This window comes from Equus przewalskii, chromosome 30 (assembly GCF_037783145.1).
Source record: "Equus przewalskii isolate Varuska chromosome 30, EquPr2, whole genome shotgun sequence".
NCBI lineage: Eukaryota > Metazoa > Chordata > Mammalia > Perissodactyla > Equidae > Equus > Equus przewalskii.
In genome coordinates this window covers 20195023-20218939 of record NC_091860.1, presented here as the reverse complement: position 1 = coordinate 20218939, position 23917 = coordinate 20195023, and the positions used below count along the sequence as shown (strand labels likewise).

General features: G+C 39.9%; 1 protein-coding gene across 8 annotated transcripts in view; it reads right to left on the bottom strand.

The window, feature by feature from the left end:
• The window catches only part of BEND7 (BEN domain containing 7), a 79976-nt gene that overhangs the window by 29574 nt on the left and 26485 nt on the right, over nucleotides 1–23917 (bottom strand). For all 8 annotated transcript variants that reach the window (XM_070601159.1, XM_070601161.1, XM_070601162.1 and 5 more), the window contains 3 exons: nucleotides 21380–21502; nucleotides 17643–17908; nucleotides 6292–6517 (listed from right to left, as the gene is read on the bottom strand). In XM_070601159.1, the coding sequence (XP_070457260.1) occupies nucleotides 6292–6517; nucleotides 17643–17908; nucleotides 21380–21502 (615 nt within the window). The remainder of the gene's footprint in view (nucleotides 1–6291; nucleotides 6518–17642; nucleotides 17909–21379; nucleotides 21503–23917) is intronic.

Genomic DNA, 23917 nt, shown 5'->3' with positions numbered 1-23917 from the left:
GGTTGGTGAGGACTCAAGGCCTACCATTCAGAATAGAATTTTAAAAGTTCTGGAGGCAAAAGGCTTTCAGCCAATGTTTTATTTAATGTAAGCTTCATTAGACTTGTTCTGTGGTTCACCTTTCCCATTCTCTTTGCATTTGATATACTTTCCTCCTTCAAGGTCTAGGTTAGATGTCACCTGTTCCGCGAGGCCTTCTCTTACAGGGATTTCAACCCTCTGTGCTTTCTCCCTCCATTCAGTATGGACACTTGACGTTGATGTATGCCATCCCAGAGTACAGCTATGGGTCATGGCTCACTGCTTACAGATCTGCAGCTCCACTCCACTGCACATTCCTTCAGGTCAGGGCCCGTGCCTCACTCGTCTTCATGTCACCAGTTCCTGGCTCACATTGGGTGGGCAAGAAACACGAGGATTATTAACAGAAATTTCATGCCTGTTTGTGATTTCTAAGTTTGCGAGGTCAATGAAAATACTGCAAATGTTTTGCTGTTCTCCTGACTTATCCTGTAGTGGAAAAGCAGCCAAGACCATGTCTTCTTTATCACACTGTTTGGTGAAGAAGTTGGCTGAGCAAATGCTTCAAATATGCAGTCAAGGGGACTGGCTGAGAGCCTGCTGAGAATGGAGACTACATTTTCTTCAAGACTGTAATGACGATGTCATATGAAAACTACGCATCTGTTTACTGACCCAAACGTCAGAGTTGTGCTGAAGTCTGGAAACGCCTTTTCTCCACCTGGTAAACTAGGCGGTTATTCAGTAAAGTCCTGGTGAGGAGTTACAGGCATGTCTGAAACCAGGGCCCTTGTGTGACACAGCAGAAAAAAATCATTTCAAGCCCCAGAGGCGCAGAGGATGAGAGAAGCTGACACATGCCATCTTCTCCTTTGTTCCCAGAGAGGCGTAGGGCAGTCTTCAGAAAATGGGGTGCTCTTAAGGAACAGAGGGAAGAGACAGTCCCACAGGGGGACTGTCGTATGCTGCCGACATAGATCACGACTCGTGAGAATCAGAGCTGGGACGGCCCTGCTTCTCCAAGGTGGCCTGAAATCAACCTGTGTCAGTCACCTGCAGCTGCTGCTCACATTTCAGATTCCTGCGACTACCCTTCACCTAGTGAATCAGTCTCTGAGCACAGGACTCAGAAAGCTGAGTTTTGAATCAACACCTCCGATAATTCTGAGGAAGAGGAAAATCTGAGAACCGCTATGGGAGGGGTTGAAACACAGGGCTCTTACACGCAGAAAGGCCAAGATCCACCATCACCTGTCCCCGGGCCTCCACAAAAAGCGGGAAAATACAAACAACTACAACCACGAGGAAACAGCGACAAACAGCGCTGAGAGACAAGCTATGAATCTGGTGTAATTATAGAGTTGTTACGTACTATTTTGTTGTTATATATTATGCAGTCCTATCCTGTTTTATGCTGATCTGATATGTAAAAATATGAACAGATAAATTAACAAATGATTATTCATCTTCCAAAAGGATTCTTGAATTAAAGCATTCATCAATTGGTTCCAATTGCCCAACACTTCAACTAGAATTTAATTTACATACAACTTGGAAAGACCACTTGGATGTGGTGACTTCCGAGGTCTTTCTTTGCGGCTCTGTCTGCTGGAAGAGTCTCAGAAGTGTCTCTCTCCCTAGGGAAGCGATCACACTTCTGTTCTCTTCCCTAGCACGATGGGACCAAGTCTCACTGTCTTCAAAGGAAGATCTGCCCTTGATGCCAGTAAATAAACTGAGGGAGAGCCATGTTGTACCCAGAAATTCACTTCAAATATGCTTTGCATACACAACAAACGACTGGTGTCTTTAAATAGTATGGCCGCCTTCCTAGTGGAATTTATGAAGAATCCAAAATGCTAAATTTTAAGATAGAAATTTAAATTTGGGATACCTATCTTTCTTTTCAAATACTCCTCACAGAAGGAAAGAAGTATGCTGGATGATGGATTTGCAGTCAGAGAGGCCTGGGGTTAAATAATGGCTCTATCACTTACTAGCTGTTTAAGTAAGATTACTTAATTTCTTATAGCCTCAATTTTCTCTCCTGTAAATGGAAGTAAGATCATCCACACTGTAGGGTAGTCACATCCAAGCTGATGTTTCAGCCTTGTTCTTACAGGGAGTTCTGTGAACACACAGAAGTTACTATCAAGAAATAAACAATAAATGAGATGTAAATTCCACCCCTAACCATATTAATTAAGTCTACGTGAGATCGCATAGAAAACAGCTATTCACTTTTCTTGATTAAATCCCAAGGAAATGAATGATGATGTACAACCAAAACGGAAAATAAGGATATTCTAAGATGACAAATCTAGACCCTATAAGTTTCTAGACTTGCTGGAGTAAAATGAGAGGTTTTGGTGGTCAGCTCAGCAGAGCCAATGAAAGGGTGATGTCAAATGCAGCCAGGCTTTCTATCTTGTAAGAAGCACAGTTAAGGTTCTGGAGTACCACCAACGAACCAAGGATGTCCTGATCCCTGGTGGCTACCTTGGCAGACCCTCAGTGCTGAGTGCTCCCCAGGAGAGCAGCTGTCTGTGTCGCATGCCTGTGCTGCATGCAGTAAACGAAGAGTGGTTGACCACTCCTTTCACTGGACAAGCAGACGTACTCTCCTTTGAAGGCAAAGGGATTCAAGGACCTAGGAGAGTTTGATAGTAATGAAACTTTCTCAACGAATCACTACGAAACTGAATGAAAAAGGACAATACAGGTTCTAAAAACTGCTTGACCGCAACTCCATTTTCCGAAGAGCATCAGAGATCCAATGATGAGATCAATATTTAGATAACTCTGAGTCAAACTGCATGGTCTCCTGGTGCACGGAATCAAGAATCAGACGGTCTTCAGCAGGTACAGTGTCAAGCGAGGAGGGCAAACCCGGGCACCGACCTCCACTCTGCGTTCTGACTGTAAAATCAATTCTGAATTAAATCCAAGATACTAACTATCCTAGCACTAAAACCTAAGACTCTACTTAATAAGACCAGAGTTTCTTCTCCCCGATCTCAAAGTGCTCAGGTGTCTCTAATTACAGATCCTTTCATCGTCAATACCTAGGGTCACACCTATAAATGGATTTTTAATGAATTACCAATAAGTGTTAGCCACCATCAAGCAGATGAGAATATGTGAAAACCATGATCTCTACAAAGAGGCTTATATTTTATCTTCAACATACTGTCAGGGGGAATATTAATTATCACTACAAAGAGCTTTGTTAATAATCCCACAATAAACTTTTCTTTTTCGGTCCATTTCTGTTCCTATTTATAAGCTTTTCATAGGTTTTCATTTATGTTTTCCCCCATTGTTGTCTTAACCAACCTTGTCACTCTGAAACAAAATCCAGCTCCCAGAGTTATTTTTACTTCTAAGATTTTACAAAATCGACCAGTCTTTGTATATTCCGAGGTTGCAGAACTTTTCAAATTAATACTATAGTGGTGCATGAACCCACAAAAGACAGAGGAAGAAAGCCTGAATATTTAATATTTGTAAAATCTTTTCCAAGTATGTGGTAGACAGCAGTAGTAACACAAGCAGCCTTGCCACTATCCGATCACTTTCCTGGATTATTTAAGATTCAAAAGACTTGGGTTAGGGAAATAAATTTCTCTTTCATCTCTACCAACAGTAAGCAAAACTGGATATAGTTATTCGATAAGCCCTTCTGTTAACAGCTACTTCTAATAATCACTTTATATTGCAATATGTGCGTTAATAAACTTTTAGCAAGTGACCAAATGTATGTAAAGGAAAAAAGTATTAGGGATTTAAGAGAATTGTATTCAAATTTATATTCAGTTTTGGTTTCCATTTTTTAGCTTTAAGTGGCATTTAGTTAATTGGTAGAAATTTACAACGTTTTGGTGCCAATCATTCCAAATTAGTTATGAGAAGACTTGAGGATGGAAGTTTAGTTCTAGACCCATGAAGGCCAAAGTCAAGATGAAAAATAAGAACCTACATTTATTCATTCACCTACTGTGTATTTATGAAAACTCTACTATACACGTATACAAAGCTCTTAGTGAAGTACAACAGGCAATAGAAAATATTTAAGACAAAGCCTGTCCTCAGGTGCTCACAAGAAATTATCAGAATAAATCAGCTAAGGGTGTTGGCTGGCCAGTATGAACAGAATGTTCTTCTAAGAGAGACAAACTTGATGCCACATTCATACTTTGAAAAAAGATTGTAGGAATGTACACAGTCACCTCTGAGTAAGAGTGGGATTATGGAGGCCTTTCAGCTTTCTATATTTTTTATAAGGTCTGGATTTTTTACAAGCATGTATTATTTTTGTAATCAGGAAAAAAATTGAAATAAAAATATGTCTATGAATAAACACTAAAGGACACAAGTGAATGTACAATATTTGTTGACTTAGGTTGTTGCTGGCTTATGGGTGGATTTCTGTCTGCTTTAAGGTTATTTTGTTGTTCTAAAATAATTTTAATGCCAGATTTAGTTCAACGATAAAAGAAGTGCCTGGAAAATTTAAGTTCCTTGATTTGAATAGTCTGCTTTATTATGTATTAGGAGCAGAAGCCTCAGTGCCATATTTATTTTTAGCTAACGAGTAGGGCCATGAAGGAAATTAAGCATGTTCTCTATTTCAGTTTGTAATACACTTTCTCTGGATATTGTAGGATATCCAGTCTAGATCGAAAATGGTAGAATTAACCTGTGTCAGTTTACTTGTAATGATATATTTAATTATCATCTATTATTAGGGTAACTCTCCTACTGTCATTAAAATGGAACATGGTCATTTACGGTTCCCCAATTTCCAAACACTTTCATACCTTTAATATACTGTCTTGAAAAAAAGAAAATTAAGACAATTCCTGGCTACATTTCAGTGTGTTTAAAAGCTTCAGAGACGAAAAGCATCATAAGCCTTGACCCTCATGTTTCCAGGAGGCCCCAGCCATACTAAATCGAAATGAGACCCTTCTTCACTTCAGCAAGTCCTAGTTACATCATTGACCATTTTTCAAATTCTGTAATCTTGTTTTTAGTGTCGCTGCAGGCTGGATCATTCTTTTCAGAAATGGCACAGTTGTGATATCTCTGTAGCTTTTCTTATTTAATACAACTCAACTGTCACTTTAAGTGAAAAAATTCTGTTGGAGAATGAGAAATTTTCTGTTAATGAAGGCTTATGTCCTTCTGGCCACAAACAAAGGGTGTCTGGTACTTGCTAACTCCATTTAGAAATCACATTATTTTGAAAAGTTAATTGTGGGTTTCCAAGTGTCCTTTAAGCACTCTTAAATTCATTTACTATTCTGCAAGATAATGGGGACTATGGGTGGGGAAGGCCCTCTGGTCCAGCCCCAGTCCACAAGCAAACACCGCAGGAAGTGAGGCAGCGAAGAACATCCTTATGAGTGGTTCTAGTGTACAGGCCTCATCCAAAATTTCGTTTCCACGGTAGTTGTGTTTATGTTTGAGAACCATTTACACTCTTTTTCAAAATAACATTTAAATACTCCTATTATCTAAAATTACATTTTATCAGAGTCCTAAATAGGGGCATTTTAAAATTAAGAAATAGGGCTAGGATGTGGAACTGGACACACATGAGGATCCACTCCTACATGCAAGTGCATGGCTAACGTAGTGCAGCCGAGTTCAGACACAAGCCCACAGGCGTTAAGGGGGAGAGACCCATGGTCTTCTTTGCATGTAACGGGCATGACTCCATGTCACAAAACCAGAGAGCAGGTGGGCCAGCACTGTGTGGGGATGCACAGGATTTGGCTTCACACGGGGGTCACTTACATTTAAAACGTCTGTAGAAGCAAGGTCCTGGGAAAGCCACCTCCGAACTTTGGAGAGAACTGTTTTACTTTATTTTCAAAAAAGCATCATAGCTCTATTTTTATTTACAACTAAAACTTTAAGTAGAAATCATGTTTTGGTGAAATTCTTAGTTAGAAATTACTGAGAGGAAAAATACCTTCGTTTTTAAAGTCAATTAAGAAAAAAGTTCTTTTTGGTTCTGCAGCAGATCAAACTGGCTCTTAAATTATGATTTTAACAAATTAACATCACCTTGAAATACCAAATTCTAGTGGTATTTGGGGTGGTGAGTTACAGAGCTCACACCCAAAAGCCATGCCAGTGGGTAAGTTACCAATGGCAAATTAAACTAGCCTCTAGTTAGTTTACTACGATTCCAGCTGCATCTTTATGGAATGAAGGCAAAGCTTAACAAAGAACCCGTAAAACGAAATGATGCAGACCAACCTTTTATTGCACCCACAATATTTTGGTCTAGTCCTTTCCGGTTGTCATTGAGTCCTCTTTTCCTCTTCCCATTGGGTAAGGAGTTAGCCAAAGTCTTGTCATCAAAAAATGCACACACCAGTTTTCTAAACAGAAGGCTTCCTGAGCGAGTGTAGTTTGACAATATAGAGTCCAGCTGAGATTTAGGCATAAACACATCAAAGCCTTCAGCAAGTTGCACTTCTGGCTACCAAAAGAAGACAAATATTTCATTAAAAGCAAGATTTGAAGCATTTGACTTTGGGCATATGTGCAACCAAAAAACATCACTAGCTATTGCAATGTCCATATCCTGCAAACTACATTCCTGGCTTTGTGTGCCAGTATTTGCAATTTACAAAACCAGTTACTAGTTATAATTCACAGAACAAGACGTTCTGATTCCAGCATTAAGTCTTGTTAAAAGCAACAGAAAGGAGTATCCTGAAAAAGTATTCTTGTTCTTAGAAACAGTCGAGAGAAAGCTGGATAATCACACAATTAGACAACTCTAGAGCTACACCGGACTTGAGGCTTCTGGGTGAAACACCTTCATTTTTTATATGAAGGAACTCAGGCCCAAAGAGATAACAAAAATGACTTGCAAAAACAATTTAAATGTACTCAGCGCACTACAGTTTACAGGTCACTCTCTCCTACATTAAATGCTTTAATTTCATTTGTGGAAGGACACCAATTTGGGGCTACCCCACAGGCCCCATACTCTTTGTACTAGGCCAGTAGTTTTTAGTTGTGGAACTGGATTTATTTTTCTCCAATGAAAACATATGTCAACTAATATATATAATAAATAAAAAGGATGAGCAGGTGTCCCAGGCAGTTTAAATCGACCCCTGACCTCTCCTTTTGGGAGGAAAATCTAAAGCTCTATCCCAGAGCATCTTTGGAAAACCAATGCACTGGTCACACTGCTTCCCTGCCAGCGATTTCCTGCCTGGGATACTGGATCAGAAGACCTAGAAGGTGCCTTTCAACTTAGACTCTACACATAGGCTCAAACATGAATAATACCTTCTCTATCAGCACGCCATGGATGTTTATATCTTGCCTTCTCATCTTTCAACCCAGCTCACATCATTTCCTTTTCAAAGCCTTTCCTAGGTCCTTTCTTCCCAAGGAGGAGGCTGTGTGCCCTGTGTCACTGCTATTGATTTGACACACGTATATGACTGTGTTTATTATACTGTATTATAATTATTTATTAGATTGTGACACTTCTTGATGCGTGGAACTCAGACTTTGTAGCTCTAGGGCCTGGCACATAGTAGGCACTCAATAAATTCTTCTTGAATAGATAAGTTCATTAGTCATAATCTAAACTATTAAGTTGTTTACTGCTGATTAGTGTACGGTCATTTTAACAACTTTAATATGAAGAAATGCAATTAGTCAACTTTCATTAGCAAAAGAGGTGGAAGAAAACCTCGCTTAAGTAAGATGCAGGATAAAAGCTTATTCTTACATATCATATTTATCACTTTGCAAACCTGGTGTTCCTTTAGATTTTCTAAATCATATTAGAAATGTGATGATTCAGAATTAGTTTTCCTCTTGGAGAAAAGGAGTTATTGTTTTGTTTGTCCTGTGGCTTCTCAAAATGCCTAGCACACTATGGTCAGAGTAAAGAGGGCTCAGAGAAGGGCTTAAATTACTCAGATGATGTGGGGAGGCGTTGGGGCCCTGCCCCTCCCAAAAGGAATTTTCGACTGGCTTGTCCAGAAAGTCATCTTATTTCTCTGCTTCACTTTGCCATTCAACTTCTGGTCTCTGAAGGCTCGGTAAATATCACCAGAAAAACAGTGCTGTCAGGGGCCGGCCCCATGGCCGAGTGGTTAAGTTCACGTGCTCCACTTCTGAGGCCCAGGGTTTTGCTGGTTCAGATCCTGGGCACGGACCTAGCACTGCTCATCAAGCCACACTGAGGCGGCAACCCACATAGCACAACTAGAAGGACCTACAACTAGAATATACAATTATGCACTGGGGGGCTTTGGGGAGAAGAAAAAAAAAAGGAAGACTGGCAACAGATGTTAGCTCAAGGCCAACCAAAACAAAAGAAGAAAAAACAAAGTGCTGTCAGATAGTTTCCTGACGTTTGCATCTTGCTGCTGGTAAAGGCCTGCAGAGAAGGCTGATGGGAGCTAGGGGCTGTACCCCCAACTCCTAGAACAGAAGCTGGCACACACCAGGCACTCAGTGCATATTTGTTGAATGAGTCAATGTAGAATTATTAGGCTTGAGAGAATTTTACCATCATAATCTAAGATGAAGTTTTATTCATCACCAGAATTCTATTTTGCACATTCTATGGCTGCATTTAGACCTTTTATTCTAAATGAACTGATCACGGATTTTTGCTAAGTGCCCTGATATCATTTGAAAGCCATTAAAAAAAAGAATCCCAGTCCACTTTATAGAAACAGCTACTCACAGCTATTTGAGGGTGGAGGGTGGTACAGAAGCTCTTAAATTTGCAAGCGAGGAAAGAGAAAGATACCAAGGTATTCATATATCTCTGTTGGATTCTGATACCATCAAACAGGTGCTTAAAACTCAGCCACCTGACCTCCAAGACTCCCAGAATTTCCCCTTGGCCGCATCTTGCAGGACCTGGGCCCTGATGTGAGAAACACTCATCTGAAGTAGCCACCGGGCAGAACTAGCTGCCCATCTCTTCACATGCTCATAGTATTTTCTAAGAACTATGTTTCTGGAACTTTTCATACTGCGTTTATTTAGTTAAGAGTTTGTTTCTCATCAGAATGTGCTCTCTCGTATTCAGTATGTCCAACACCCAGTTAGTGCCCAACAGAGATTTGTCAGAATAAATACAACTTTAGGTCAGAATTCATTCAAAACGCCTAGCATTGACTTGGAGCTCTTTTCACCCTGCATAAAGGAGTGGGTCTGCAAGCCTTCCATGTGTGGTTCCGATCTCCATCTTCTAACAGTGCCCACATGCACTCAAAGAGCAGACCACCAAGAGAACTGGACCCGAATGAATTAATCAGTACTTACTGAGCATCCCCTATCCGTAAGGAGTATACAGTCGGGCTCGCCAGATGAGACATGTACATAAATCTCTCTGGTACAAAGTAGAAAGTGACAAAGGCTACGAGACGTGCAGGGCATTAGGCAGCATTTGGCTGGTGAGGGGTGAAGGCGTTCAGGAGGGGACAGGACTGCATTTTATCAGGGTCTGGGAGGCAGGATTTAGGAGAGAGGGATGCAGTCACTGTTTCTGGCATCTGCTGCAACTCCTAAAACTAAGTATCTGGAGGTTTCTGTGAAGCCAAGAAACTCCTATGGGATCATAATAGTATGGTGATTTCTGAGACGCTACCCCATTGCAGAAACCGTCAGTGCCTCCTGTTCCACAGTCTACTGCCAGACAAAGATTGTTATTTTGAAGGGTTCTTTCCAAGTCAAGGAACGTGAACTCGCCCAGTTATAAGCCCCTACAAAGGAGTCAGTTTTACTAGTTGAGCCAGCAGCCAGCAGCAGGAGCAAGAGCACAGGTGACTGTCTGCACTCCTCCTGCTCTTCACGTTCCTTCTCTTAGGCAGAGCTCTTAGCTGGCAGTGAATGTGCGCCAAGGCTCTCCAGGTGCCACAGAGCAAGAAACCAATTCCCTAAAAGAAGTGAGTAGCTTGACTTTCTGAGACATAGAGAAAAGATAACAGGTTAACTAATCTCGAATTGTCACTAGGGGCCCTTCTTATTTCCTCCATTTTGTAAATATAATCACAGTGGATTACAACCAGGTCATGATCCACAACTTTGCACATATATTAAATACGGGTGAAAACGCTTCCTTCATTGTATCCTTGAATCTCCTCTTTTTTGTTCACTGTCTCTAGTTTAAATGAGACCTCTCTGCTTACTAATGATGGCTATGCTGGAAACCACCACTATTACAAAGGAATACCATTTTAAAAACTAGACTTCCTTTGACAGAATCACTATTGGATGCTCACGCAAGGACAGATAGCTAGCATGCTCATTTACAGAGTCTACTGATTACTGAAGTAATATGATCTTTATATGATGACATCCAAAGTAAGGGGCAGAATTAATAAGACTTACAGTCATTATTTTAAGAGTTAAGAGTCTGAATTCCCACTATAAATTTGGATTTTCATGTATGTCTTGCCTATTTCCAGTACCTCAGCCACTTAGCAGAATAAAGTATCCAATGTTAAATTTTCCTTATCCAGTGGCATCACATCTTACACTGAAGAAGTTCTGGAGGCACAAACTGCATACAGTCATGAGGACTCCCGAAAATGTTCCTGGACCCAGGCCCATGGACAATGACTCTCCTCTTTCTCTTTGATTTTCAGTTTGGTCTCCCTTTGCTTACAAGCAGTTGGGATCAAGATCTTCTTTGGCTGGGGGATCCCAAACCCAGGTAAATTAAAAGATTTCCCCCGAAGTCCCTGTGAGCATATCATGTGATGCCCCTGTAGAATCTAAAGAAAAACATGTAAACAATTTTAAGGAGATTATACAAATTAATCACAGAGGGAACATTTCTGATATGGGCTATTTTATAGAAGGTTTTATCAATACCAAATTACAGTCAGCCATGTAAAAAGCTACATGTGGTTGTCGGTTAAAAGCGTAAAAAGAAGGGCATGAATATTCATATTAGGTATTGGCCCCAGATCTTCAATTGCAAATTAATAAATTATACACAATAGTTTGTATAATTAACTTGCTAGCTAGTCAAGTTTGAGACTAGCTCAAGGCTGAAACCCGCAAGAAAATTACAGATGAAAAGGTAGGATTCTGTTGAATATGACTAACTGATTTTGGACTGAAAACATAGAACAGAATTTATAAGAATGTTTAAAGGCTGTGAATTCAGTCTTTCTGTTCATAACACTATCACATACAATGATCCTTTATTCTCATTTAGTATTTATTTAGCAGTATATTAGATGCATTTCTAGGAAAAGGAGCTTTAGTTTATGAAAAGAAATTTTGAAAAACACAAGACCCCCCTCATAATTGATTTTACTTTGATCACAAATGTGATCGGCTTCTGTGTGAGAAAAACTGAAGTTGTTCCCTAGGACTCAGGTCTGTGAGCAAGTACTACCATTCCCATTTATTAAGTGCTATGCCAAGATCATGGCCAACGAGCCGGGTGGCCACAAGAACCCATTAGATTGAAAGGCAGGCCTGCTCTAGTTGGTCCAGCAAGCACAGCGGTTACCAGCTCAAAACGAGTGTGAGCTGGGGATGTGGCAGAGCTAAGAATCATAGTGTCGGATGGGGCAGAGGCTCCAGGTTGGATGCACCACATCAAGACTCGTATCGTAAGATGGGTGCTCCGTACTAAGCAAAAAATGCTCAGGCCAAAGTTCTATCAAAAAGTATGCGTAATCTATATACTAGCATATATTTCATGTCAAATAGGATAAAAATTACAAGAAGTCAGTAAAGAACCAATCCTTTATAGACTTTTTTATTTGACAAAATTTTGGTAGAACCAAGAATTTACTGTTAGAAAAGATGATACAATTTGGCTCCTTGAAAATTCCTTCATGCACTTGCATAATGAGACATTCCCAAGTCTTTTAGAGAAGGTTTTAGCTTTTTCTTTTCTCAGGTGGTAAATTAATGACTCGGAGGACTACAGCTTGATTTATGCTAAAGATATTTGAGCCAAAATGTTTAATACATAAGGTTTTAACCACTGCAATCTAGCTTCTTCCATCATAACTCCACTGAAACTGCTCCTCCAAGAAGATGTCCACCTCTGAGAGGCTGTCCTTGACCCCCTCTTCCAGGTTCCCATGCTGCTCTGCCTATGCTGGAGCTTACAGCCTGTTACACTGTAACTACTGATTGTGTTTTCCTCATATGCTCCTTGAAGGGCAAGGACTATTTCATTCATTTCAGTATGCTCTGGAAAATGGTGCTATAATTAACATTTATTTGCTACTTACTATATCCACACACATTACATGCGTTTTCAAATTTAATTCTCATCCTGTGAAGCAGCTACTATCATCATCCCCAATTTGTGGATACAAAAATTTAGGCTTAGAGAAATTAGGTAACTTGTTTAAGAATCCAGCTGATAAGTGATGAAGCAGATTTGAACCCGGGCTGTCTGCACCAGAACTTACGCTCTCTAGCATACACTGCCTCAATTTCAACGTGTCAGTGAATAAATTAAAATACTGCCTGCTTGACTGATCTGCTTTACTAGTGGATTACCTAGTGGATTACTTTATTTATTGGGCTAAGAAGAAGTTAAGAAAACAGATTCTGAATTCAGAAGCTATTTATGTTAAAAGCACCAATGCATTTTCAATTATTTATTTAAAGAATGACATGAAATAAACATTAACAAAATTATCTTAAATTGGTGGATGTCCATAGATTTATCTTCTAATAACTTTTGCGTAATCTAGGATTACTGAAAATATTCATAGTAACTACAACAAACATAAAAGCGTTTTCTATGTTTTTCTAAAACATTTAAAAATATTTTTAAAAACTGATCTTACTGCTTCACTAAAGCCAAAAAACAAGCCAAACAAGAAGCCAACGAAACAAACCTAAGCCATGTATGTCCGCCCTGAAAAACACAAATCAGTATATGCAACAGGAAAAAACCAGTAACTATAAACATTTCACAGCTGCAGCGTACTGGGTTGTGAAGCCATCAAGAAAGAATTAAATATTGTATTTAAATCTGAAACGTGGTTTTGAGCTTCTGCTTTTGCTTCTGTGTAATTTAGGTTTCCATTTTATTTAATGTGCTAATTTAAAATGGGTCAAATAATCCTGCCCCAAGAGAGAAACATTTCTGGCCACTTTCTTTTAAAAACACTATTTCTTCATGTGTATTTGTTCATTTATACTACACAGAAGTTTACTTAACAAATATCTATATTTATCCCCATAAAGGTACTTAGCTAGGACTACTAAGGCTTAAAAAAGAACCAATCTTTATTGAGTGCTTAAAACGTACCAGCTATTCTAAGTGCTTTACACAGATTCCTTCATTTAACTCTTCCAGTGGGCCAACTCTGAGGTCAGCACTGTTATTATCCCCATTTTATGGAGAGAAGACTGAGGGAGGTGAGGGTAGGTGTGGGTGCTCGGGGTCACATAGCTGAGCTTCCAGCCCAGGCAGCCTGACCTCAGAGGCTGCACACTTAACCATGAAGTTCTCCCCTAAAATATCCAAGTAAACAGAAGACAGAGCCATCGTCTAACCTTTCAGTTCTCCGCTGTGTAACAATCATCTCATGGACAGTCACTGAGCGTTGGTTGTGTACAAGAACCGTGCTAGGATAGGTGCCCGAGTCTTTCACTCAGTGGACAGGGCACACGAAGACGTGGCTCCGAGAACCAGCGCCACTTGAGCAGGCTACTTAGGCTCTCTGTGCCATGGTTTCGTCATCTATAAAATGAGGATAATAATAACACCTCAAAGAGTGAGGATGAAGTGCAATAAATTATTTGCAAAGGATAGCACCAAATATCATTATCATCATACAGTCCCTGCCCTTGGGAAGCTGGGGTGGAAGGAGGGAATTGTTGAAATGATACTGGCACCCTGGGGGGTTTGGGGGGGTGGTGCACAGAGGAGTAACAAGGAAAGAACAAGAAAATGGGAGTTAAACTGAGGAGAGAGTTCTAATGAAGGACAAGTCCTAGACCCAAAGTTTCAGAAGTTTATTTTGTATATTGCGCTTAATGCAAATGCAGACATGTTGTCATTTGCAGACTAAAGAATATTTATTGAGTACCTTTCATGTGCCAGGCACTGCAGTGGATTTCCCCACATACTCCGAGTCATTTAGTCTTTACAACACCCTGAAGTGTTGACTCTGCAGTTTTTTGATCAGAGCTCACTGTTTTCCACATTTGAGCAGGATAAGTGTTACCAGTCAGGAGACGGGCAGTCCCCCTGCAAAGATCTGCAGCCCCACACGGGCCTTCTGTCTGAGCTCCTGCACAGACATACAAATCTGTATCTGGGTGACTCTAAAAGTCACAGTGTAAAAAACATAACAATACATTGTGAATTTTTTTTAATTTACAGCAATTTTTTCACATTTAAAAAAGCAATGAAGCATGGATTTTACATATCCTTTTTTCATTGCTTCTGGCTCTAATTTTTCTCCTTGCTCCAAATGTCTAATGAACCCTTTGAAGATACTAAACTTACTTGTACTTCCATCAAGAAGCCCTCCTTCTGCTCTGCCTTTCCCTGTGTCAGTTAAAGAAGTCAGTTCCACCTCGTAAGCAACCTTAGTTTTCCAAGATAGAAATCTGGAGGTTACTTTCTACTGAGCACCAAGTCTTCTCTGTGGGTGCCTCCTAAATGTCTCTCATTTCTCCTTCTCTTCAGCCTCACTGCTCATGTACAGACTCTGCCAATCTCTTGCCTGGCTGACTAATTATCTTCCTCCTAGTTTCTTTGTCTCTAGTATCTTCTCTCCACCCATCATCACAACGCTGTTCCAGTTTCCATTCTAAAACACAGCTATGATTATCCCTCTTCTTGAAACTTGCAATGGCTCCCTAGCACCCACAAGATGAAGTCCAAGTGCCTTAGCATGACATATTAGGGCTTTCATGATCCAGCTCCATCCTACTTCTGTAGCATCATCTGCTACCAATCCCGGCCATACAGCTGTTCTAGGAACACTGCACTGACCACTTGCCCAATCCTGTAATTCAGACCTAATCTTCCCAATTCTGGATACTTTTCAGTGTCCATCTTCAAATACACAATTCCCATCCACATATATTATATATATATATATACACACACACACACACAATTATATTATATTTTCTCTAATTGGTTTTACAGAATAATTCCTACAAGATTATTATATATTTTCTGTTTTCTCCTCTGGATTTCCACCAAATTTTAAAAGGCTCATGGCTAAGAAATAATAAAAGACTAGAAGGGCACCTAAAGTTGGAGGCCTTAGCACTGATGGTCCCATCACCTAAGGGAGTTGATCCCCCCAACCCCAGGAGTGCACAGGCCAGCCTCTTTAATGCCAGTGAGCACTATCTGTGGGCAAAATGTCTAAGGATGGGGCTCACTGCATGGTCCTCTAGGTGCAGCTACAGTTTCCTTTTTTAATTTTTTTTTTCTTTTTTTTGTGAGGAAGATTTGCCCTGAGCTAACATCTGTTACCAATCCTCCTCTTTTTTCGTTTGAGGAAGATCAGCCCTGAGCTAACATCTGTGCCAGTCTTCCTCTACTTTGCATGTGGGATGCCTCCACTGCATGGCTGATGAGTGGAGTAGGTCAATACCCACCAGGATCCGAACCCACAAACCTGAGCCGCTGAAGTGGAGTGCACAGAACTCTGACCCCTCGGCCATGGGGCCGGCCCCAAGTGCAGTTAACAGTTTTTTTGAGTAGATCAATCAAATGGCATATCAGCTGGAAGATGTAAAGATAATATCCACATACATCTTTTGCTTTTCTTTAGAAGCACATTATTCTTCAAAGATAATCAGCACCTGAGTTTCCATGGACCATTCTGAATGCGCTTTATTAAATTTAATAGCTCTTGTTAGCAAAAATAATTAGGAACAAAAAGAAAATTCTTTTTACTTGGTATATAAATTATAATACTGATATTGGTCTTTATCAGACCTTCCTCAGTTTATCTCTGAAGTACATTTGCAGCTTAAAAATTAAAAAAGGAGAAAGGTCAGTTATTAGCATTAGAGCAACTCATTTAGGAGATGATTTATATAGCTCAAACGACTGCTCCTGATACACCAATGCCTATTACAAAAGAGTGCTTAGAAAATTCAAGAAAAATATACAAGTATTAAGAAAACTGCTTCAGATTGCACGTACTTTGCGCTGTGGAATAATTTACCTCTGTTTCCAAATATGAGACCTACATGGGTTTTGAAACCTGGGCCTTAGTTGCAGTAACAATATGATATCATCAAATCAGCTGACTGGTCCAGGGCAGAATTTTATCATCACTAATGATTTTTTGAAAATCAAGTTTTTAAGACACACGGACAAAGAGAACACATTAATGGTCACCAGCAGAAAGGGGCGTGGGGGTGGGCACAAAGGGTGAAGAGGTGCACCTACAATATGACTGACCAATAATAATGTACAAGCGAAATTTCACAAGGTTGTAAACTATCACAACCTCAATAAAAAAAAATTTGAAAAAAACTTTTTTAGTTTAGAAGAACTTCTCAACAATTGTAGCATGTGTTCATAGATGAAAAAAAAAAAACCAACAAAACCCTTCAACACTGAGGACTGGATAAAAGTTCAAAGAATTTTCCAGTCTAAAAAAGTCACAAGATGATTATTTTTGTCACCTCCCTTTATAAGAGAGCCAATGTGGACCCACGCTAGCAAACTGTCTTTCTGCAATTTAAAAGGGAATGCTTTCTTAAAATAGCAATTTATTTCTTATTTAAAGTTTAAAGGGTAGGGCCAAACTCCCATCCCATATAGGCCTGTAGGAGTTCGCAGCAGGATTCTCATCGTATGCAATCGGATAATAACAGATCACTCACTCTTGTGTATTTTAGGAACTCTCCCAACAAGTTGGAGCTCACAGCATCCGTGTCCTTTGATAAAGATATTGTAAACAGAGTACGCAGTTGCAAATATAGCACATTATTACAGAAATTAGTTTGTGGTCATAGGAATATAAAACGGCAAGTCAGATGGATATCTTAGATGTCATCCAACATCTTGGACTGCAACGACATTCTCGCTACAATATTAAAATAGAAAAACCTTTGCGGAGCGTTAACCTATCATTACTCGGAGTAAATGGCATGGCACTGCAACCTAATTAGCAGTGTAGCTTGCATCTATAAAATAGAATTAGCATGACTGCTTCTTTTTTATTATTAGTTTGTGTTTCTGGAAAGGTGTGACCTTATCTGTAAGGTTCTTTTCATTTATGTCCATCTATCTACAAAGGATTTAATTATGTTCTTTTAGCTCTCAACACTGAGGAAATTGAAAACGGCCACTTCAAAATTAAAAACGTTAAAGAAATTAGTGAGCAGATTATTTACATCATCACCCTTCTTTCAGAGATAAGGAATGGAAACAGGTTTAAATAAATAAGGCATAAGAATTTCAGGAGAGAAAATTCTAGGCAACGAAAATTATTAATAGTCTTCCTTTCCTCTTTCCCACATGTGCTTTGCAAGTTTCTCTGGTTTTCTTGGGCAGAACTAGTTAAGGGAAAAGCGTATTAACGCTATAAAATTCCTGAAAGTTACATCATATTAGCGTCAGCAGCCAGAAAACATCAACTTACATCTGAGGAAGGCGATTCGAGGACAATGCCAAATCCTAGGACGTGGTTCTCCCCAGTGGAGGTGTGCTTGGCCGCCTGGAGACCAGACTGCTCAGAGGCCACTGCTGTCTTCTTCTCAGTTTCTAACACAGTGGGCTTCTGTTTCACAGTAAGAGGTTCAACAGTCTTTGGGGGCACTTTTTTCTTTTTATTTCTCTTGCGTGAGACAGCAGTTCGCTGGGAGCATATAAGGGAAATTGGGGGCTGTTGTCTGTTTTGGGTTCCAACTGTGAACAATAAACAAAAATATGGTACAGGCACTTGTGTCTAACTCAGGAAACTTATCCCCCGTCTATCTATGTGCCCCACAAACTGAGACTGAGGTGGGGCTCACTCAAGGATGAAGCACACCAAAATCAATCTCACACTGGACTTGAAGGTTACCAAACGCAGGCTCTGGAGCACTTCAAAGTCCTACAGGTAGAAGAATACCCAAGAGAAAGCCCCGCTCCAGATGCTGGTGAATCATGACACTGCTGCTACTGCTGGGTTCAGTGGAAGAAAAGGATTATGAGCTATGAGAAAGCGTTTGAACATGATCTTACAAATCATATGACATTTTTATATAAATGAGAACTCTAGAATTTAAATGGAGGTGCAGATGTCCAGGCTTTCTGGTAAGCCAATCTCAGGAATATTACAACTGTCATTTGGGGCTAAACTGATCAGTTGCTAGCACTCCAAAGGTGCCAAGAGTGACAAAGATTGGGCAAGGACGATCTGGGCAAGACTGATCAAAAGAATCAGTCTGGAATGACTAGTAAGCATGTACCAGCAAGCATGTGGGCAAAGTCTGCCAGTCACTTATCAGTCCAGTAACTCCTTCCTCACAAACCAATACTGTACACACATCAGCCATCTCCAGGGCCCTACAGAACTGGTTCAGACCAGGCTGCTTCTCCACATCTCAGTTCTACGGAGCTGAAAAATAGGAATAACAGAGCTCTGCACAAGTCAAGAAAATTAGTAAAAGCCAGAAACAGTTTAACTTCCAAAGATGGAAGCACTGAACAAGGACTAAAGACTTAAACTGACTTTGTACTTAAGGAAACCAAGGATGGCAATTATAGTTTTCACAGGTGCTCTTTGGGAAGTCATGCTTGTCAACCAATCAAAAACACTCTAATGAAGTTTCATTGGAAAATACTGGACTATTATTTACATCTTCACGTGTTCATATGGCTCACTAAATACGACCATAGCATATGCCTCCTTTTTTTACAGAAAGACACCTATAAATATAAGCCAAATGAAAACTAAAGAGCTTTAAATGCACGTAAATATGGACCATTTCCAGTCAGTTTGCAAATAAAGAATATTTATACTTTGAACTTGATATTTGCATCTCCAGAAGGAAAAGAAACTTATAAATAAGAAACATTAGAAACAAACTCCATACACTGCATGTGATCCTGAGAAGTCTGTAAGCACCTGTGCAGTCATTAGTCTAGCTCACTGGGTCTCGATCTTGGCTGCATGTCACTGGCTCCGCCTCACCCCAGACTGACTGAAATCGGAAGTTCCAGGGGTGGACCCCGGGCATGGGGATTTTGTTAAAGCTCCTCAAGTGATTGCAACGCGCCAGCCGGAGTGGAGAACTCTGCTCTGTTCTATCCGAATTTGCACCCAAGGCTAGGTCTCCAGCCCCAAAGCCTAATGGACAACGGAAACAATTATCAAGATAATCTAGAACCCAAGCCTCTCCACACCTCATTATTCTAAATTAAAGGTGGAAATGTTTTTGGTTTAAAGAACACAGGGACTATCTGATTTTCCTCTCTTTTTGCAAGTCTGGACACAGCCATAGTCTCCGGCACCCAGATCTTACTGCTTGATCTTATTCTTTGTCTTCTCCCTAAAGCAAAGGTGAAACTTTCTAAATATAGGTTAAATCTAAGTTTTATAGGCAATAAACCTTCAGTAAATCTACCCACACAATGCAAATTCTTAAGTTTAAGAAAATTAAAGAAGAGTAATTCATTCAGTTTATCCTTTCTGCTCTCCTATAGCTTTGGAATCATTCACCACCCGAATCTGCAAAGGTTCGGAAAAGAAAACATGGTCACAAAGTGGTATTTACTTAATAGATTCTAAAAAAGGCTGCAGTCAAGGATTTAAGTGGCTGCGATTTGTAGTTTGCCATTTCGATAGTAAGGAGCTTAAGTAACAAAATAAATCATTACAATTTCATATGCATATTTTCCTAAGTGCTAACAAATTCTTCCTCCGAGAAAAGAATCCGTACGTAATGAAGTAACCTTTCTCTCTGAGCTCCTGATTTAGGAGACTTTAATCTCTGCTAGGTTAATAAGAACACAGATTTTCAAGGTAAGTTAAATGCTTACTGGCCTGACCAAAACGTTTATTTTTTTTCCTTGGGATAAAACCAAATTCAGGACCAAAAAAATTAGATGTTGCTTTTCAGAAAGTCTGGCTCACCTTACTTTCATATGATTGTGGGTGACTGATACGTCTAAGTATTAAGCTTTTTATATCAAAACCACATCACCGAATACTACAATTTTACTAGAATTCACGAAATGGCGCCAAGGACAACTTCTGAATGATGACCTTCCTGAGTACCTTTGCGATGAAGGGTGGGAATGCTGCTCATCCACGACTGTGCTATTTTCCTGCTCAAGCGGCAGTTTTGCCTGACAAGAGACGCTTAATAAAATGATTTATTATTTTCTGTGCCTGTGACAAAAGAAGTTCTGGGTTTTTTTCCCTAATTGTAGAGATTAGAAAACACAGCCACTATAATGAAGACCTAGACTTCAGACTTCCATGAAACTCTCTTGGTCTTTATAACACTAGGGAAATAGCTTATTTTCGTATCATGCTTTACGGAGCTCATTTACATTTACTATCTCAACCCTAAGAGTTAGATATTAAGACTCCAGTTACAGATGAGAAATCTGAGGCTGAGAGAAGTCATACGGCTGTAGGAGGAGGAACTGGGACTCTGACCCCAAACTGCAAATGCACTGCTCTTCTGTTCTCCAATTGTCTAACAGGAGTGAGAACAAAAAAGGTGTCACGTAGATAAAGAAGACAAAACGTGAGGTGTCTTTGAGCTTCTGTGCCCTGAATGTGAGGGAGAAAAGCCACAAGCAGAGCCTGAGGTCCACCACTTCTTGTCCTCTTAGGCTCTTGAATATCTTCACCAGCGGAGCCCCTACCTCCTGAATGGCTCCTCCACGCAAAAAATAACGCGTGGCTGCCCTACTGTCACACCGCCCCCCACAGGGACTTGTGCAGGAGTGGGGGTTGTTGAGACACAAGCAGCCCCCAAACTGAGCACCTCAGGAGGCAAGATGAGTCATCCTCATTTTCTTTCCTGACATGAACCTCTTTGTTGATTCACTTTAGGAGAATGAGCTGAAGAACTCTGCCCACCTTCAGGTATAATTGTTTCAAAATTTAAGTAACTGACATTTGTGAGGTCCTAGGACGTCAGAGGGTGAAGCATATGGAGCCCAGGTACATAAGTATATGAGTAGTATCATTAGCAATAAAAAATTTGTTAGATTTGCTGAAGGAAAAATGGGTTGGAGAAAAAGCTGAGAAGATGGATACTTGCAAAAGCACAGCAAGGCAGCACGGTGGGAGGAACTAAACAACACAAGCACGATAAACTGAAGGCGTCAGATGGCATTCAGAATCAGAGGACTCGAGGCAAGGCCTCATCTTTGTACCTGCTTGAATTTGCATTAATTTCCGCATGGTCTTGAGTTCTTGGAGAATGGCCTGCAACGTGGACTGGCAGTTACAAGTGCAGCAGGTGGAGCCAGCTGACGCAGTCACCACGGGAAGTTCTCCTGAGCACGAAAGAAAAGCATGACAGACTCCGCGCAACAACAAAATCAGAAAGAGGGGAAAAAAGAAGCGATCTTGACGGTATTTTGAAGCACGTGCAATCACTATGAAACCATGCCTATGGAAAACGTACCTATAATTTTCACAACCTAAATTTGGGGGTCTGACTTTATCTAATTATCCAGGCTTCTATACCGTAAGGCGTGCGCTGCTTCACAGGGTGGTGGAGCCTGCCTGAACGCACGCACACAATGCAGGGTCACAGCAGGCCTCCCTACTGTCACACCAGGTCATCTCAGATAACAACACTATAAAAATTCACTAGAAACACACACATGCTATTTTGCACAGAAAAACTAGCTCTGAGAACAGCCTTACAAAGAAACTGGTAGCCGTGTGTGTTATGAATTCATATTAAGAATTAAATGTGTCTAACTACTAAAAAACAGTTCTAGTAGTAAGCATGTTATTTCAAAAATTAAAAACTGCCAACACATTAAACGTTTAGAACGCTCTCGGGGTGCGGTGCCTTGGGGTGGGAAAAGTAGGGGGAGCAGGGATGGAAGTATATATCTGAACTGGATGGGTCAGAGGGTGGTGCTGGCATGCTGGCTTTTCTCCAACTTAAGATCTTCCTCCATCTTTTTTCCATTCCCATTTCTCACATTTCATTTTAGTCTCTTTTTTACTGTTTAAATTTAATGTATTTTTTCCTTAATAAAACAATCTCATTCTGTTTTTCTTATATGTAAAGAAGTATCTCCTTATTGTCCTTGGAATAAAATAGAACATTTGGAAAATCATTCTTTCACTGGAGTTCCTGCTAACATCAGTATCCAACTGACCACTATAAAGAGGACCAGTCTAAGAGACTGCTACCACTTATGTTTTTTCAGAGGTGGAAAAGGTAAGTTTTAGTCCAATTACATCTTTTATTATACATTAAATATAATTTAAATCCTACAATGTGCATCACTTGGGGATACCATAGAAAAACTGACCACAGTAAAGCCATGAAAGACTTAAAGATAACTTAATGTTTGGAGTAACACAATTATTTCCATTCAAAGTTGTAACAAAACCGAGATGTCACAACTTTAAAACTGCAAATAATTCCAATGAAATACCAAAGTAGTCACGGTTATACAGAATGCATTTCTACTGAAAATATGCAAACCATAAACATAAAAAGATCTATTTTTAAAGAAATAGGGAGGAATTTATGTTTATAACTTATAACACTAATAACATTGATAATATTTTCCAAACTAAATCTCCCATTCTTGTTGTATACTGGAAAATGGAACACGGTGTACCCAAAACTTATTGATGTGGGGTTACTAACTTCAGACAAACCTAAGGGCATTTTATTTCTCTTTGTCACTTCTTCCATGGCAGTAGAATTAGGAGGGCCTTACAGAATATTCCTAGTCACTATCCTAAGTCTGTCTTTATCATTTTTAGAGGACAAAACCAACCCTTTTCAGCTTGTTATAAATCATTTTCTAATTTTAAAGAGAACTGACTTTTTATTTTTATGGAGGAGTCTTTAAAGAGCCATCTCCCTCTAACCTGGCAGCACGCCAGCATGAGAATCTGATCCTGGCTTATGTAATATTGAGAGACAGAGAAGACACCCGTCCATCTCTCGGGGTCCCTCGCTGTCTCATCTGCAGTGGCTCAGGATGCCTTTTCACGCCTATGAACTGGTTACTGCAAATTGTGGTTTAAAAAGAAAACCAAAACAGTTCTCTTTTTCCTGAAGATTGATGAACAGGAAACAAAATCGTTAACTTCTCAAGGAAACTGAAAATGCATTCTTAGTTTTCTCTTGCTCTCTTTCGTGAAAACTACAGATCTGCACATCTATCCATAATTTATAGAACAAGTAACATGCAATGTCACTGGATGGAGAATTTACATGATTGGAAAAGTCACCAATTTTTTCCTTACGCTTTGAAAAAAAATTTGCCATTCGATTTTTTTCTTAACAATTAGGAATTCAAATTAAGGAAATTTTACTTTAAAGGAATAATTTTCAACCCTAATGAAGCAAGTTATAAAATACGGATCATTTGGTTCAGCAGCTTGAATGTGAGGTCCAAGGGCAGGGGCCACTCGGGAGGCGGGGTCATCAGTCTTCCCCTTAACTAGGACTTCCGATAACGAAGAAAAGCCAAGAAGTAAGCAAGAGGATGCACTAATAACACACCACATGACCAGGAAGCCTCCTTTAATGACAAAGGGGAGCTCTTTCTTCCCTAATGTTCAGTCTTTTGTGACAATAATTTCCCAGTGATAGCTTTAACTTCTTAAAGGGCTAAAATCTCTGCAAAGAAATCATCACTTCCAATACAGAACCCCCAGTCTTTCCTGATTCTCAGCTCTGGCTTTTTATACTCTTCAACTTCCTTTTT